Source organism: Ciconia boyciana, chromosome 8, assembly GCF_034638445.1.
Source record: "Ciconia boyciana chromosome 8, ASM3463844v1, whole genome shotgun sequence".
In the NCBI taxonomy this organism is placed as follows: domain Eukaryota; kingdom Metazoa; phylum Chordata; class Aves; order Ciconiiformes; family Ciconiidae; genus Ciconia; species Ciconia boyciana.
The window spans coordinates 280419-296086 of NC_132941.1; the positions used below are offsets into that span (position 1 = coordinate 280419).

At 48.3% G+C, this 15668-nt stretch overlaps 1 protein-coding gene across 8 annotated transcripts in view; it reads right to left on the reverse strand.

Annotated features, from left to right (window-relative positions):
* The window catches only part of PPIP5K1 (diphosphoinositol pentakisphosphate kinase 1), a 50229-nt gene that overhangs the window by 29438 nt on the left and 5123 nt on the right, over positions 1-15668 (reverse strand). For 6 of the 8 annotated variants that reach the window (XM_072869615.1, XM_072869614.1, XM_072869613.1 and 3 more), the window contains 17 exons: positions 15303-15477; positions 14680-14875; positions 14502-14592; positions 13408-13493; positions 13022-13176; positions 11917-12018; positions 11469-11630; positions 10292-10413; positions 9734-9835; positions 8363-8449; positions 7841-7916; positions 7206-7315; positions 6122-6207; positions 5585-5713; positions 2232-2353; positions 1268-1450; positions 209-350 (listed from right to left, as the gene is read on the reverse strand). In XM_072869615.1, coding sequence (XP_072725716.1) covers positions 209-350; positions 1268-1450; positions 2232-2353; positions 5585-5713; positions 6122-6207; positions 7206-7315; positions 7841-7916; positions 8363-8449; positions 9734-9835; positions 10292-10413; positions 11469-11630; positions 11917-12018; positions 13022-13176; positions 13408-13493; positions 14502-14592; positions 14680-14875; positions 15303-15449 — 2098 coding nt within the window. In that variant the 5' untranslated portion in view covers positions 15450-15477. Of the gene's footprint in view, positions 1-208; positions 351-1267; positions 1451-2231; positions 2354-5584; positions 5714-6121; positions 6208-7205; positions 7316-7840; positions 7917-8362; positions 8450-9733; positions 9836-10291; positions 10414-11468; positions 11631-11916; positions 12019-13021; positions 13177-13407; positions 13494-14501; positions 14593-14679; positions 14876-15302; positions 15478-15668 lie in introns of those variants that run through there. The other 2 variants (XM_072869612.1, XM_072869616.1) reach the window with 2 other exon arrangements.

Below are 15668 nucleotides of genomic sequence, written 5' to 3' on the forward strand. Positions count from 1 at the left end.
AGACGCACATATCATTTCCTTTACATTACAGCTCTCTTTAACAGCAGTTGAAAGTGGAATAGGAGCCTTCTACATCAATAGTACATACAGAATTTCACTTTAGAATTTCTTTGCTACAGACAAACATAAACCATAGCAGCGTTTGGGAGCTCTGAAGATGTAACAACAAATCAATCTGCTCCAGACACTCTCCAGTTCTGATGCTCACCTGCAGATTTTGGGTCTTCCAGACGTTTTTGTATCTGGGAGGTGAGATTCTCAATCAGAGTGAACACCTGGTTACAGACCTCTACTGGGTTCTGGATAAATGTCATGGAGTTGAGCAGAGAAGCACTGCCTGTAGGTGCTAGCTGAGAGAAGATACCAGCAGAGATTAGTTAGTATCTTTACAAACTGGGAACACAAAATGTCTGCCTCTTGCAGCTATACTGCTTTCTGATTAGGTACAAACGTGCTGAGCGTAATAAGCTGGCCTATTCCTAGGGGCAGTTAGGCATGTTTTAAAAACTTTCTCAGGACCAAACTCAGAGGGAGCAAACAACTGCTCCTATCAGATCTGACCTCCCTCTACCTACAATAGCCACTCTTGTCTCACTTTGCTTCTGTGCTTGAGCAGAAGGGCTTCGTAGAAGTTCTTTGAGGTGATAAATATGTTCCTTAATGGTAACGGATTTCAGTCTGGTAATCAGATCTCAGAGTCTGGGAAAAACAGTGTTTTGAGGACTTGTTGGAGAAGCAGCTATAGTGCTTTTATTGGTTGCTGTGCTGGATGTAGCCCATGCTCTCTACTCTGCAGTTATCGGACACTGACAGGACCACAAAAGGGTTTGTATCCAAAAGATCTGTTCACACATGCACAGAGCACAGACCTAGAATCTGGCAAGGCATACGCCCCGTCCACAGCAACTGGGATTGTTCTGGGCAGCATGCAGTAAACCACAAGAACTCTTCTTTTAGGACACCCATGAGAATAAAACTCTGGGACTTCTAAAGGGACTGGGACTTCTAAAGGGAGAGGAAGGTACTATGATGATTCTCGAAGGGGACAGTGGAGCAACACTGAGGATTTTCACTTGGAGAAGCGCAGGGGCTATTAAGCTGCCCTCTCCCTTCCTAAGTTCTGTCCATGTCCCGCAATTTTGACCAGGACTGATCTCAGACTAACCAAACTACTGTTCACATACCAGCAGGCTTCACGTCAAACCACTGGAGCAATGCTATTCTCCTTCCAGATACAGGAAGCAATAAAGCCACACAGGTGCTTTACCTTTTCATAATCCTCTTCACAGAACTCAGCATCCTTCTGCATGATTTCATGCAGTCGTGCCTTCACTCTGTGTTGACAGCTGCTAAGGGAATCACTGTCACTGTCCAGGAGACCGTTCATATTGGCACTTTTCACCATTTGCACCAGGATGGGGGTCAGCTCTCCCTCCAGGGCCAGCAGACCCTAAAGCAACACAGGACAAGATTTCAGCTATGTGCAACCCAAGCAACAAACATTTCTGGTGGTTTCATGGCCAGCCTTCCGTCAACTTGAGTGAAATCTCAGCTGTCCTTAAAGAGCAGTTTTACAGCACCAGCACCTACAGTCATCAGTGACTCTGGCATGCTTCTAGAGCCATCTGAGGCAAGAGGCCAGCTCTGCCTGCAGCAGCCCCGCATTTGTCTAGGCAATTGTTGAGCAGCCGACTCGGTTTGCTGGAAAAAGTTGATACAGCAGAGGCCCTGAAGAACAGCTAAGGTCACCACAGGATTCCCCTTGGCTCAAGCTTTAGCTACAGATGAACCTGTCTTCTCCCCAGCCCCCACCCCACACTGCACCAAAGACATTTCATTCCCCTTTTAAATCCAGCAGTCAAGGAATAACCCCTCTAACTGGGCAGTCATCCAAGAAGCACTCATTTTGTAGGCAGTTAATACTCAGCAACAGGTTTGATGTGCTCTAACATCAAACACCAGCAATACTCCATAAATAACTCCTTCTCCAGTCAGAGTCCTATCCTGGGCAGGATACCAAAGGTAACATACATGTGCAGCTACACTGGATTTCCAGTACCGCCCCATACACTTGCCACTTGCCACTAGCATAGTGTACCACCGTCCTCCCAACAGAGAGGGGGAAGCTCCTAGGACAGCTCCTTCCCCATCACCAGAGGTTTTCCTTTAGAACTGGCATATTTTAAGGCTAAGGTAGCAGAACTAACAGATGCCCAAAAGAGAGGAAGGACCTTTGCAAAAGCTGCTGCTGTCATCTGAACTCGTCCCTCATCTGAGGCGTAGATCTTGAGATCATGACGGTAGGTGCTGTGCAGCCTGAGCAAGCCACATCCAGGGAAACCAGCGTAATCACCTGGAACAGAGAACAAACTCAAAATTAATATTCTGACACCTGCAAAACTGTCAGCTGAATATACTGCTTTAGACAAGAAACTTTATTGTAGTAACAAAGTTATGTAGAGAATTAATCACTTTCATAGCCAGCATTTAGGCTGCTCCAAAATAGACAGTTCTAGCCATACATGATGACTAGAAATCTGATTCAGGCTTTGCTTAACTTGGGAAAGTTCATTTTGAGGAAGAAAGTGAGCATTCACCAGTCAAGTCTGATGCTGCCCAAATTCTGCAGCAACCCTCTCTGAACAGTCCATAACTGTTCTGCTAGCCTGAATACCCCTGTGCAGAATAAAGATGCACAAAAAAAACTTTGCCTCTTTCTACTTGTTCTCTGCACAAGAGCAGGTACGGCTGCCATCAGAACTGCAGGCAGAGCTATTCAGTAGGGAGGCACCTGGCTTCCAAAGCATATCCTGTAGAGCTACGATTATCTTGCAGCACAAAATGCCGGTTTATTTATGATGGCTGAGTCAACCACAGGAGTCAGATCAGTAATGGGAGAAAGCAACTCATGCAGCTCTTGAGTCTGACCCTCCAAAGACACTGCAGTGGTGACTAATTTGCTGCTGCCTGGAATCCCATGATGATTTTGCACAGTACCCAGTCACACTGCCTGAGAAGATGGGAAAACTGCTCCCAGCTCTGAGCTCACAACTCAGAGAAACACCCTGCTAGACAAGGACAGACACCAGCCAGAAGTCAGCTGTACATCTGGACAAAGCTGCCCTGTACCAGCTGCTACCCAGGAACACAGCATCTCACTGCAAAATAAGATCTCTCCCTCTCCATGAATAACCACCTGAAGCAGAAGTCTCCAAAGCTATGGTTCAGAAGGACTGAAGTCACCTTGTACATGCTCAGACCGAGTCCTGCTGTGAGCTCGAGGGCAGCCACTTGGTGCTCACCAGATATGGAACAGTCAGTTCAGAACTGGCATAGACCATACCTTAGGGCTCAGCCCAGATTGCTGGTAACAGCACTTCACTTGACCAGAGCTCGGCAGACAGGTCTCTTCTCTCAGGTTTTGCCTCATTACGCTGCAATCTACTCCCTGTACGTCCACTGGCATTGCCTCTCCTGCACACTGTCTTCTCTGGTCTTCCCAGTCTCTTGTCCAAGTCAGTGGCTGATCCTTTCAGCTCTGGGCTTCAGAGACCCACAACAGCATCAGGAAGCCCCCAGCCTTTCTAACTCACCGTTCCCATCTTCAAGAATGGCACACAGGCCTTGTCATGAAGATCCTCTGTCCACTACTGCTCCTCCTCCTTTAGTCTCTGTGCACTGACAGTCTGCTCTACTTGTTAGCGCCTTGCAATAAGCAGCACCACGTGCATCTAGTTTCCTCATCTTTGGAAAGTTTATCTTCACGTTTGCTAAAAATGTGCTCTTGAGATCACAAGCATCTGACCTCACAGCTCACCTCCCTCAACCTGCTGGCAACACTCCTCCTAATGCAGCCCAGGATACCATTCGCCTTCTTCGTGGCAAGGGCACGTTGTTGGCTCATGTTCAACTTGGTGTCCACCAGGACCACCAGGTCCTTTTCTGCAAAGCTGCTTTCCAGCTGCTTGGCCCCCAGCATATATTGGTGCAGAGGGTTGTTCCTCCCCAGAGGCAGGACTTTGCAGTTCCCCTTGTTGAACATCATGAGGTTCCTGCCAGCCCATTTCTCCAGCCTGTCAAGGTCCCTCTGGATGGCAGCGTATCAGCCTCTCTTCCCAGTTTTCTGTCATCTGCAAACTTGCTGAGGGTACACTCTGCCCCATCATCCAGACCATGAAGGAAGATGTTAAAGAGGATCAGACCCAGTTTTCACCCCTGGGCTACACCACTAGTTCCTGGCTTCCAACCAGACTCTGTGCCACTGATCACCACCCTCTGAGCCCAGCCGTTCAGCTAGCTTTCAATCCACCTCACTCCCTGCTCATCCAGCCCACACTTCATCAGCTATGAGGATGTTACCAGAGACAGTGCCTTACTGAAGTCAAAGTAGGCCATAGCCACTGTTCTCCCCTCATCTAAACAAGCCAGTCACTTCACTGTAGAAAGTCACTGGGTTGGTTAAGCATGACTTCCCTTTGTGAATCCATGCTGACTACTCCCAATCACCTTCCTATCCTTCGTGTGCCCAGAAATCGTTTCCAGGATTAGCTGCTCCATCACCTTCCCAGGGACCGTGGTGAGGCTGAGCAGCCTGCAGTTCCCTGGGTCCTCCTTCTTGTCGTTTTTGAAGCTAGGAGTGACATTTCCTCTCCTCCAGTCCTCAGGCACCTCCCCCAGTCCCCACAATCGTCAAAGATAATCTAGAGTGGCCTCGCAGTGACATCTGCCAGCACCCTCAGCACTCGTGGGTGCATCCCGTGAGGGCCCATGGACTTACGTATGTCCAGTTTGCTTAAGTATTCCCTGACCTGATCATCTTCCACCAAGGGTAACTCTTCTTTATTCCAGAAGGAAATCTTCTCCAATTCAATTTAAATTAGCTTAATTAATTTGAAATTTAATTAATTAAATTGAATTAATTAAACATACAAGTCAAAGATAAGCAGTATCCAATACTGGTCTCATCAGATCAATACAATAGCAGTGTATTACTTCTGACTCTTTACTTGGATGAAAAAGGCAATCTCAGCCTTTTTTTTTTTTTTTTTCCCCCTTTGGGGTCTTGTTGATCTATGTGTGTACTAAATGCTTTTCAGAGTCACAGAATTATGGCGGAGAAAACATGGAGAAATTACCTTCCTCTTCTTCTGTCTCCAGGCAGATTATCTGCGTTCCAAGACAGACTTCCTCTGTTCTCTACATCTGACCTAAATTCCTTGTTAATCATACCTAAAGTTTGAATCGTATTTGCTGCATCAGAATGTATCTTATTAGAATGGCTTCTCTTTTTTGAATACTGGCACATTAGTTGAAAGAATGCTACTGTGCTCCAAGACACACTAAAGTTTAACCACGGCAGCAGACATCTCTAGCCAGCTTAGGGATCTTTGGGTGCAAAACCCACTTGAATTATTTATCCTTACTGGGTCAAGTCAAAAGAACAAAACCAGCAATGACCCGAGTCACACGGGCTGCACGCAGCCCACAGATGTCTGAGCGTTCCTCACGCTGGTGCTTAGTCACCCGGGCTGGGCAGCCCGGCACAGTCACAGGACAGGAGCGGAGATACATGGACAAAGCTTACCTTGGCCACCGGGGTACATACAGCGAAAGGCTCGCCCCAGCTCTTCTGCCTGGACTCTTCCTGCTGGTGTCAGCTCTCCACCCCACTTAAGCACCAGGAGAAGGGATGGGGAAGACTCTCGGCGAGCTTCTAGGAGACAAACAGGTACTCACTACATCAGATCTCAAAGCTGAGCTTGCAGGGGGAGAGGAGGGGAGGAAGAAGAGGTTGTCATCAGCACCTTGCAGAGCGTTCTCAACATGAGCCTGACCCAAAATCCCCAGGAACCAAACCAGAAAGTACGAATTAAGAGTCGCTACTTTTTAAAGGTATAGGCTGACATTCATGAAATTGGAAGCATAAGCCCTGTGACACCATCCAGGGTATATTGGTACAGTACATTATGCATCACTCCAACCCTTCGTATGATGTGAGCAAAAATAAGATATGGGTCACTAATTTTGCTTGCACATCCAGAGGCCTATACAGGTAGGATAGCTGCACACACTCTTGAACACCAGGCTTGAAGATCATGGCAGCAACATCAGGTTTCTTTACCTTCATCTTCACTTGCAGCTTTTGGATGTCCATGAGGCAGATAGGTCAACTGAACCTTACGGTTAATGCCAGAAAAATGTCCATACCTGTCACAAGGAGAGGGGGGGGGAAAATTTAAACAAATCAACTCCACTCACCCTTTGCCCAGAGGTCCCTAGGCAGCACACAGCAAAAATACAGCACAGGCAAGAGACCTTCTGCTGCAGCACCAATTGCCACAGAACATGAACATTTTTGCCATCTACCTGTGACCTGGCATGCACCCCCCAAAAAAGCCAAACAACTCCCCCAAATGAAATTCAAAGTTCTATTTACTTGCCTGCTCTTCAGCTGACAGCACTCTGTGCTCTCATACCCCACCGGGTCTTAAATCAACCTTAGTTAATTTCTGTCGACATCTTTAACAAGTGAATTAATGAGATCACAGAACAAAAAAACCGATCTGCCAGCCGCTCTGAGGATAACCACATCTCTCACGAGCAGAAAGAACAGGGAAAGGAATCATAGCAAAAATTCATCCTCTGTGCTCCACAGACATGGCTTGAACACAGGCACTGCCTGTGTATGGTGTATGCCACAGCAAGCTACAGTTCTGAGAGAAACCCTTCTTTTGTTTCTAAGATGCCAACACTACCATATTGTCTTTTATTTTGGCTGTACAAAACCTAAGACGACACAAACATCTTTTCATGTTTTCCAAGCTCCTTTTTGTTAAACTTTTGGCACCAGGACAACCTTATTTAAAACGAGATTTGTTCCAAATTTATCAAAATGCTTCATATCAGTGTGGTCCCTACAGGACTCCAGTTCCTCTCCCACAGCAAAGGAAGCTCAGTTTTGTCTCAAGTCATTTAGCCAAAAACCAGACACGCTTGGAACAAGAATCAGCAGTGATTTTGATGCTAAGGAGAAAACGTTAAGAGCATGGCACCTTTCATGTACAGCTGCTAACAGGAGATGGAGGAGACTCTGACCTCTGGGGAGCCAGCTGGCCAGGACATCAGCAGCACAGCTTGTTTCTACATTGCACGCTGACCCGCGGCTCTGAGACAAACTCACGGTGCCCCAAGATATGAACCCTTACATCTCCAAGACGCTCTTCAGCTGTTCCAGTTTGGATTTCCTCTCCTCAATCTCACAGTCACTGTGGGTTCCCAGGTCCACCACAAGCTGCCGTGCAATGTCCAGCACTTCCTGTTAGAGAGCAGACAGTCTCAAGCACCCAGCAATTCTGCCTCAGACTCACCACTGTACTCTTGCAAGGCCTCTGGGTGGCTTCACCCAGCATCAGGTCCACACAGACACCCATCAGAGACACGTAATTTCATAAGACACAGCTCAGGCAGGACGAACTTTTACACTGCAGTTTGCTTCATCCCCACCCTGTGCTCCAGCCCCGCTCAGAACGAAGCAGGTGCCTCCAACTGCCCCACTCCCTAGCCCGGACCCATCTTTCACCAGAGGCAACCACAACAGATTCACAACCTGCATCAGGTTGTCCCCATCCTACAGTCTTCGCATCAGCCAGGAACAGTTTCTATTCCGCTGCCATACTATCACCCAGCTGAGTGTGCACAGGGTGGGGAATGAGAATGGCAGCGTTCGTGCGCCAGACTGTCGCCCTTTTGAGGGTTTCCACCCTCTCAAAGAATTGCCTTGCGCTGGGATCCATATTGCCTGCATGTCCCACACAGTAACCCCAGAGAGGACTCCCCTCACCTGTAGCTGCTCTGGTTTCTTCAGCTTCAACTTCCCTGTCTTGTAGCCATCATATTTCTCAAATAATTCAAAGAACCTGGACAGACAACAAAGAACCCTGATCCATTTTCTGCTGTTTCAGTGCTACAAGGACTGTCATCCCTACATATGCATTCATGCTCTGTTCTTCACGGAGAAGCAGCAGGCCCACTGCCTCCTTCCTGTGCTTCACAAATTCTGAAAAAAACATTTCCAGCCGCAGGTAAGAAAAGGAAGCAGCCACTAGCTTCCTATTCTAGTGGGGCACTTCCTTTTGCAGCACCTAGCAGACCTTCACTCTTTCTTCCAGTGTTCACGCGAAAGGTGCCAGGATCCTTATGGGGAAAGCGGGCTCCCTCAGCTGGGCAGAAAGCATTTGCTTGAATGGAGCCAGGAAAAACCACTGCCTCCCATGCACTCAGCCCTTCTGCTCCTCCTCTTGATTCAGAAAACGGACCCTCCTCACTCCCCAGCAGCACAGCATCTTCTTGCCTTGACTCTTACCGGGGATGCTTAACTTCCATCTTCATCTTCTGCTTTGGGGTGCGATCTCCATGCCGGATGACTGCAATAACACAACGAAGCTCCATCCTGGGGAAACACAAGATACACCTGACAAATGTGCCCCTGCACTCCAGAATTGCCACCAGAAAGCAGTTTTCCATTTTTCTTTCACTTCCATCCTTTTGACAGCTTCTTTCCTCATCAGTAGCAGAACTTATCCCAGACTAAACCAGGCACAAGTGCCAAGGCTGTAAAAGTAGTCAAAGTTCTGCAGACCCTACCAGGTCATCTGGTTTCCTATCAGGGAAAAGCACCACAGTACCGTAATACGAAAGGCAGAACCACATCTGCAGCAGAAAGGACCAGGCTGGATGTTACAGTATCTACAGAAACAGCACTTTGAATTGGGCCAAGCCTGTTTTCATGCCCAACTTGTGTAATGCTCATAGGACCACGTAGAAAGACCCAGGAAAAAACAACGTGGTTCAGAAGAATAGTTATACAGCTGGGGTCCTGTCTTCGAGCAACCAGTAAGAGCTGTATGTAGAAAGATCCCATAGCAATAAGCCACCTGCAGGAACCAGTAGTTAGGCTGGCTAATTTCAGAAGGGCTACATGAGCTTGCTTTTTCAGATACAACAATATCCAACTATTTCTTATAGGATCCCAGAGAAACGGGGATCGATTCTACCAGTCTCCTTGTCACAAGGTGTCACTGAAGCCAGCAGCCCTGTGAGCTGTGCAGTGTTTGTGCCTGCCAACTTTTTCCAAATGATCACACCGTAAAGGAAGGATGAATACATACTCTCAATCTACCTTTTCTGTAGCACCTACTTTGTTCACTTCATACAAGTATACAAATGTGCTGAGGATCACAAAGAAACTTTTGCCTTTGGTCTTTTAGCCTTATGTGGTGGAAAACTGGTAAGGCCAACAGTATCAAATAAGGGTCTGCCAAGTGTACACGTAACATGAATCCTTCAGCTAATTGTTTTCCACCCATTTCACTGGCAGCTCAACATGCATTTTCTCCGAGTACCAGCCTACTGAACAGGGAGCCAGCTACAGCGATGCCCTAATCTGTTTCCTGTGCTGATCAAGAATTTGGGCCCTCCGAAAGCCATGTGAGCAGTTTCCATAATTCCTTCAATGACTGCTCATCTGCATTCATCAAACCTACGACTAATTTACCATCTATCACCCCTTTCGTGTGCACGGCTAAGCCTTTCCACAGGCACTTCAGGTTGCAACCAACACAGCAGCTGGAGAATGCCATGCTGCTGGTTGGTGGCTGTCCTTTGGACAGGGTTTGCACTTTGTCCCTCATGTAGCCATCACCAGCATTCTTTTGAGAAGATGGCAGGTACTCACATGGTGCCTGAAGTTGTGGGGACGATAGGAATGTCTTCTGCCTCTGTTGGGATGGACCAGGGAATATGAAACTGGGGAGCCAATTCCCGCATGATTATATTTCTGGAAGAAATTAGAATACAAAACTCACAAGCAATTCCATTCCTTTAGTTCTCCACCTCCTCCTTAGTGGTCCAGCTGAAAGATTTGAAGAAAGCCCAGAATTTCTCCCCACCTTCCTTGCAGAGACACCTATCACACCATGGGCTAGTTAGGGCACCCCAAAGGGACACCAGTTTCCCTCACATCACCAATACTGCAGCTGGGCTTAGCATCCAGTGAAAAGTCCGGTAAGATACATCTGGCTGTAGACAAAGACAGCTAATGCCAATGCAGGCAGGAGCTCCAGGGTCTAAAAATAATTAACCCATTCCTCCCAGAGCCAAGCTTTCACCTGCTGAACAAATGTCCCCATATGAACCACCGGCAGACTTGTCCAACATACTGATGAGGACTCCACATTCATTTTACTTTGCTATGAGTTACCTTACCCGCTATCAAAACTTGAATTTTACATACCCGAGGATTTTGGCACAATCATCATAATACTTCATAGAGTTCTTCACAAAACTGAAGCCGTTCACATCACAAACAAAAGAGTGGCCGTTTGCCCGCAGGAGGTCGAACCCACACACTGTTTGCTGCACGAGGAAGCAGAGGACACAGGACTCAGGCACGCGGTGAGGGACTGCAGCAAGGGGACAGCAGCTGCCCAGCCAAGCGGGGCGCACGCACAGACCCGGCCAGCGTACGCTGCCCAGCTCAGCTCCGCTGGTGCTGCAGCCGTCCTCCGCTCTATGCCTACCTCATGAGCCTTGAAGAGGTGTGAAAATACAGCCACTAGCCAGCAGTAACAGGCCCTTCAGAGGAACCTTTACACCCTCACAGCTGCATCAAAGGCCCAACCCACGAGCCTCCAGATTAGCCATCAGGGCTGCCCCCCTACCTCCCAGAGCTCTAAAGGCTTAAGAGAGAGCAGCTCCTGGCTCTCCTGCTCTTGCCTCTAAATCCAACTGTTTTGACCCAGACTGACAAGTATAGACAATAAGCGGTGCAGGCAAAGACATCCATCACTATGTGGAAAAGGCTACAAGGTAGAACAAGCCCACAGCTGTATCAGCACAACTGCATGGGTTGCAGATTGCAGCAGGGGCAAGCAGGGAAGAAGTAGCCAAGTGCTTCTTCTGCTGACATTGCTGAACATGTCACGTAACCATACCTAGACTCACGCACTCACTCTACCGACCTGTAAAACAGAACACAAATGTGCACCAAAGCCAGATCAAAAACAGAACAACAACAACAAAAAGAAAAAACAGAAGAAAAGAAGACCAAGCTTTCCACACAAACACAACTAGGAAACAGTAAAGGCAGGACAAGCGCAGGTCAGATGGAGAGCAGCATGCTCAGAATCTGATATTAAATGCTCAGGTGTATGCTGGACACGAGCCACCTGCCAGCACAGAGGGCATTTGCTGCAGGCCCTCCTGCCTTCCCAGTCATCTCTGACCAGCAAACTGCCATGGCCAGCAGGACCAGCTGGACCCAGCCAGCAGAGATGGCAACTGGCATCAGGTGTGGAAAACCGCCACACCAGAGACACATCAGGGTAACAGAGCTCAAGCTTTAACACTGACTGAGATTCGAATCAGACATTCGTGGAGTATCCTGCTTGCACAGGAGAGAAAACACAGACCTTAAAGGCTACACAGACTTTCCGGGCAACTAGTTTCTCCATGGCAGTCAGCATGACTGGGTAACGGATTTCTTTCCCTTCGCTGTCCCGTTCAACCTTCCCATCCAAAGCAGGGGATTTGCGAGCCTCTGCATGGGCATAGTCCGGCCCAACAGTGTACACCTGGGAAGAGAAATAGTTACACCTGACATAACCACCTAGACTAACTGCAGCTTCCAGAAGGTATTTCTACTGCAGACACAGAGAGAAGAAGATCAGATGGTCTTGCGCATTCCTCCTGTTATGACCTACAGAACACCCGCTCCCCCCTTGGGGATCCAAGCTGCACAGTCAGCACCTCACAGCTTAAACAAACACTCCAGAAGCTAAGCAGGACTAAGTAGGACTGCCCAACCTTCAGCCATCCCAGGCCCGGAGAAGGAAGGAGCTATTCCAGCCTTTTCCTTACCTTGACATCAGTGCCATCTGTAGGCATGAATTCCTCATAAATGTACGAGCCTGTCTTCCTCACACTGCTCTCTGGGGAGTACACACTACTCCGGCTGCCAATCTGAAAGCACAGAATAAACACCTCAGGGAAGAGCGGGGGGCTCCTTTTCTTAGCTGGAAGAAAAACAAAAAGCGTAAGTTTCATCCCATATGTAGAGAATTAGCGGAATGCCTCTCAGAACCCCCAGCTATTACAGCACACTTATTTATGGAGGGCAAAAGAGGCTCCAAAATGCAGACAGCAAGTATGTCCTTTTCCAGGCTTTAAAGCAGAGAAAAGTTATTATAGACCATTAGGTTGAATCCAATCATTACAAGGATACGGAACAAAAAAACAATGGATAAAGACCTAGAAAGTACGGAGCCTAGCTAATAAGCAAATGAAAATACACGATGACAGATGATAATCAGACCTATTTAACTTCCTTCTAGGACAGTTGACTGATCTTATGGACAAAGGATGAGGTTGTTTTCATTTTTAGTAAGGCTTTGAATACAACCTCAAGTGGCATGCCTGTATGTTAGCTAAGGAAACAATCACTTTAAGATTACTAATGGCAGATGCGTAACTGATTGGAAAAAAGATACATCACAGCTATTAACTGTTCGCTGGCAAAGTGGAGGAAGTGAGTAAGGGCAGACTCCCTGTGGAATCTATGAATAAATACTGCATTCATCACATTTGCAAGCTACACTAAGCTGAGAAGGGCAACAATGATGTTAGAGGACAGGAACATAAAAAAAATCATCTTGACAAACTGAGGAAGTGATCTTGAAAAAACAGCATGCAATTCGATAAGGGATACAGTTCTCCGTGACTGCTAGACAGGACGCAGATCAAACCGAGGATGGGGAAGGTGAAGTCAGCACTACCACTAAAATATGTCCTTCTGCAGTTCCCAAGTAGATGGGGTTGAACTAAAAGTTCTAAGAAGGTCATATTTCCCCAACATAAAACCTTCCTTTCCCCTTCACCTGCCCCAACACTCCCTCCTGAAGCCACATGGGTCTCAGAGCCACAGGTCTGTTGCTTCCAACACCAAAACCGGCGTCCCCCTCCTCACCTTCCGAAAGAGCCGCTGGCTGCCCCCACCTGCTGACGTCGGGTAGTAAATATACACATTATGGTCTTCAGCACTGACTGGCTTCTCTACAAATGGCTTTGGGAAAACAGCTCCATTTACCTCCACGTGGTCCTCTCCTTCCACCAAGTTGCACTCTGAAGACAAAGCACAGCAGCAGCATGCTAGGCAAGGGTGAGACAGCCCCAGAGCCGAAGCCCTTCAGTCCTGGCCAGTCAGCCAGTTTTGCCGTTGGGGCCCTTGTCCGCAAAAACCAACAGACTTGTGAATCAGGCCTCTTCAAGCTGATTCTCAGTACCTGTTCTCTGCAGAATATCTTAAATAGTACAGTGTGTGAAAATGGCTTTCAGTAGAGCCTGGACACTGACCTTCTGGTCTATCAGGGTCTCGGTTGAGCACAGCATAGCGGGGCAAGTCTATTCCCTCTTCTTGAAGGATCCGATACACTTCACGCCTGCAGAGGACAGAAACAGTGTCAGAAGAGCCTAGAAGGTCCTCAGTACATGCCAAGGGAAAGGCTTCACTCCCACTGATGAAGAACAAAGTCAAATGAACACAAAAAAGCCTCAAGACAGAGTGCCAACACTTCTCAGCACATGCTCTCCAGATAAGACCTACAGGCTATGGGGCATGCCTCAGTCCTACTCTGGACAGAGATGTCCCAGAGTAAATCTCTACCTGGCCTAAACATGGATGCTCATTTACCTGCACATGCCCAATCCACAGCAAAACACCCAGCACACGCCACCTACCCAGATCTGCCCTCTCAAAGAGTGCCCTGTCACACCAAGCTGCCCAACGCCCCGGCCAGGCAGATGCAGCAGAGCCTCTTTCCATCCTGTGTCAGCGGGGAAACTGCAATTCTTTCACCAGTTACACCTTGGGGTGCCTGTCGGCACCCACAGGAACACCGCTCACAACCCAAAGACATGGCAGGAGGTTTGAGGTCTGGTATGAGCCCTACCCATACACAGCCAAAGCAGTCTGGCTGCATGCACCGAACTACATGACTGCCGGTGGCCTCTACCAAGAGCTGACTGAGAAGCCTCTTGAAGTGTCTGACCAACATACTCTCCTCAGAATTTGACCTGGCCTTGCTCCCAATTTCTGTCCCAGAACCCCATCCCACTACTTGGCTCTCCTACTTGGAGACTAGTCTTTTTGTCTTAGTCGTGGCAGTCTCGTTCTGTGAGACCTCTTCCACTTCGTACTTCATCTAGCCATTCCTTACAAGACATTTGCAGCAGAAAACGAAACATGCCAAGTCTCAATGGTTTCACCCCCAAATCTATTCCCCTCCATGTTTTGGAGAAACAACCCCTAAAAGCCAGTGGAAAGGTCCCCTTCCTCCCCATCTCACTCATTTGCTTGTGGCCAGGAAGCCAAAGTTTGCACAGCATGCTGAGGAGAGGAATCAGACAAAGGAAGAGGGAAGGGGCTTTAGTGGACCGCAGACACCTACCTGTCCTGGATATAATACTGCATATCAAGGTCATTAATCAGAAATGGCTTGCACAGCTTGGCATAAGCAACCGCCTTATCCAGGGGGAATCCTGAAATACAGGGCGGGGGGGGAAGAATGAGTGGAAGCTCCATTGCCCAGATCTCAAGTAGGCTAAGGCCTGCCACAGACGTTTTACCTTTGGAGTGGAACGATATTAGGCAGTCACAAGAGGGCCAGTTCTCCACCGGTTCATTCAGAATAACATCTTCCCCCATAATCACCACTGTGATATACTCAAACTTGCACAGACGCTCCAGAATCTGTGTCATGGGCTTTGACTTGGACTTTTTGGTCATGGCGCAGATTCCAACCACAATCTGCCGTTCAGGTGGCTAAGGGAAGGCAGAGATCAGTTTAGTACAGGGTCGACAACTTTACTGAATTTAAAATATAACAGTGTGGAAATGCAGCAATGCAGAACAAACAAGTGATTTTCTTCCAACCTTATGCACTCACAGCTCTTGCTAGACTCGAACCCGTACACACTTCCAGCTCCCACGAGAGTCCACTGGGGGACACCATTAAGGAGCAGCCCAAAACAACTGCTTCTTTGCCAGGCAGTATGTACCTCCAATACGACAATGCAATACGTCCTGCCAGAAATAACATTGCTCTTCCCCATGGATGTTCCACGCAGCCTGGTGCCACGTCCCCTGAAGTCCCGACTGCCTGCAGCCTCAGCAGCAACCACGCAAACCCTGGCTGAGACCCAGGAATTCTGCACATACGCTCCAACCCAGAACGCCAGGACCTCCTTACCGACTCCTCCTCTTCATCGTCTTCAAAGAAATCGGTTTCGTCTGTCTTCATGTTTGATCCCAGAAAATCTGTCTCATCATCCCTGGAACCGACAACAAACCTGGGAGTGGAGTTCTCTCCCTCACTGGAGGTCGTCAGGGACGACATTGCAGCTTCGGTGGCCGACCATCCCGCTCTGGAATCACAGCATGCAAAAAGGGACAGAGAAGGTCAGATGCAGGGCGAGCCAGGGGCCCACTGTGCTACTGGAAGCAGGTGATGGTGGGGAGGGCAGGGACTAATCTGGCACGAGCGAGCCCAGGGACGTGCTGGGCAGCACAAAGGGAGGGAGCAGGGAGAGACCCTCGGGGTGGGAGGGGATCCGGG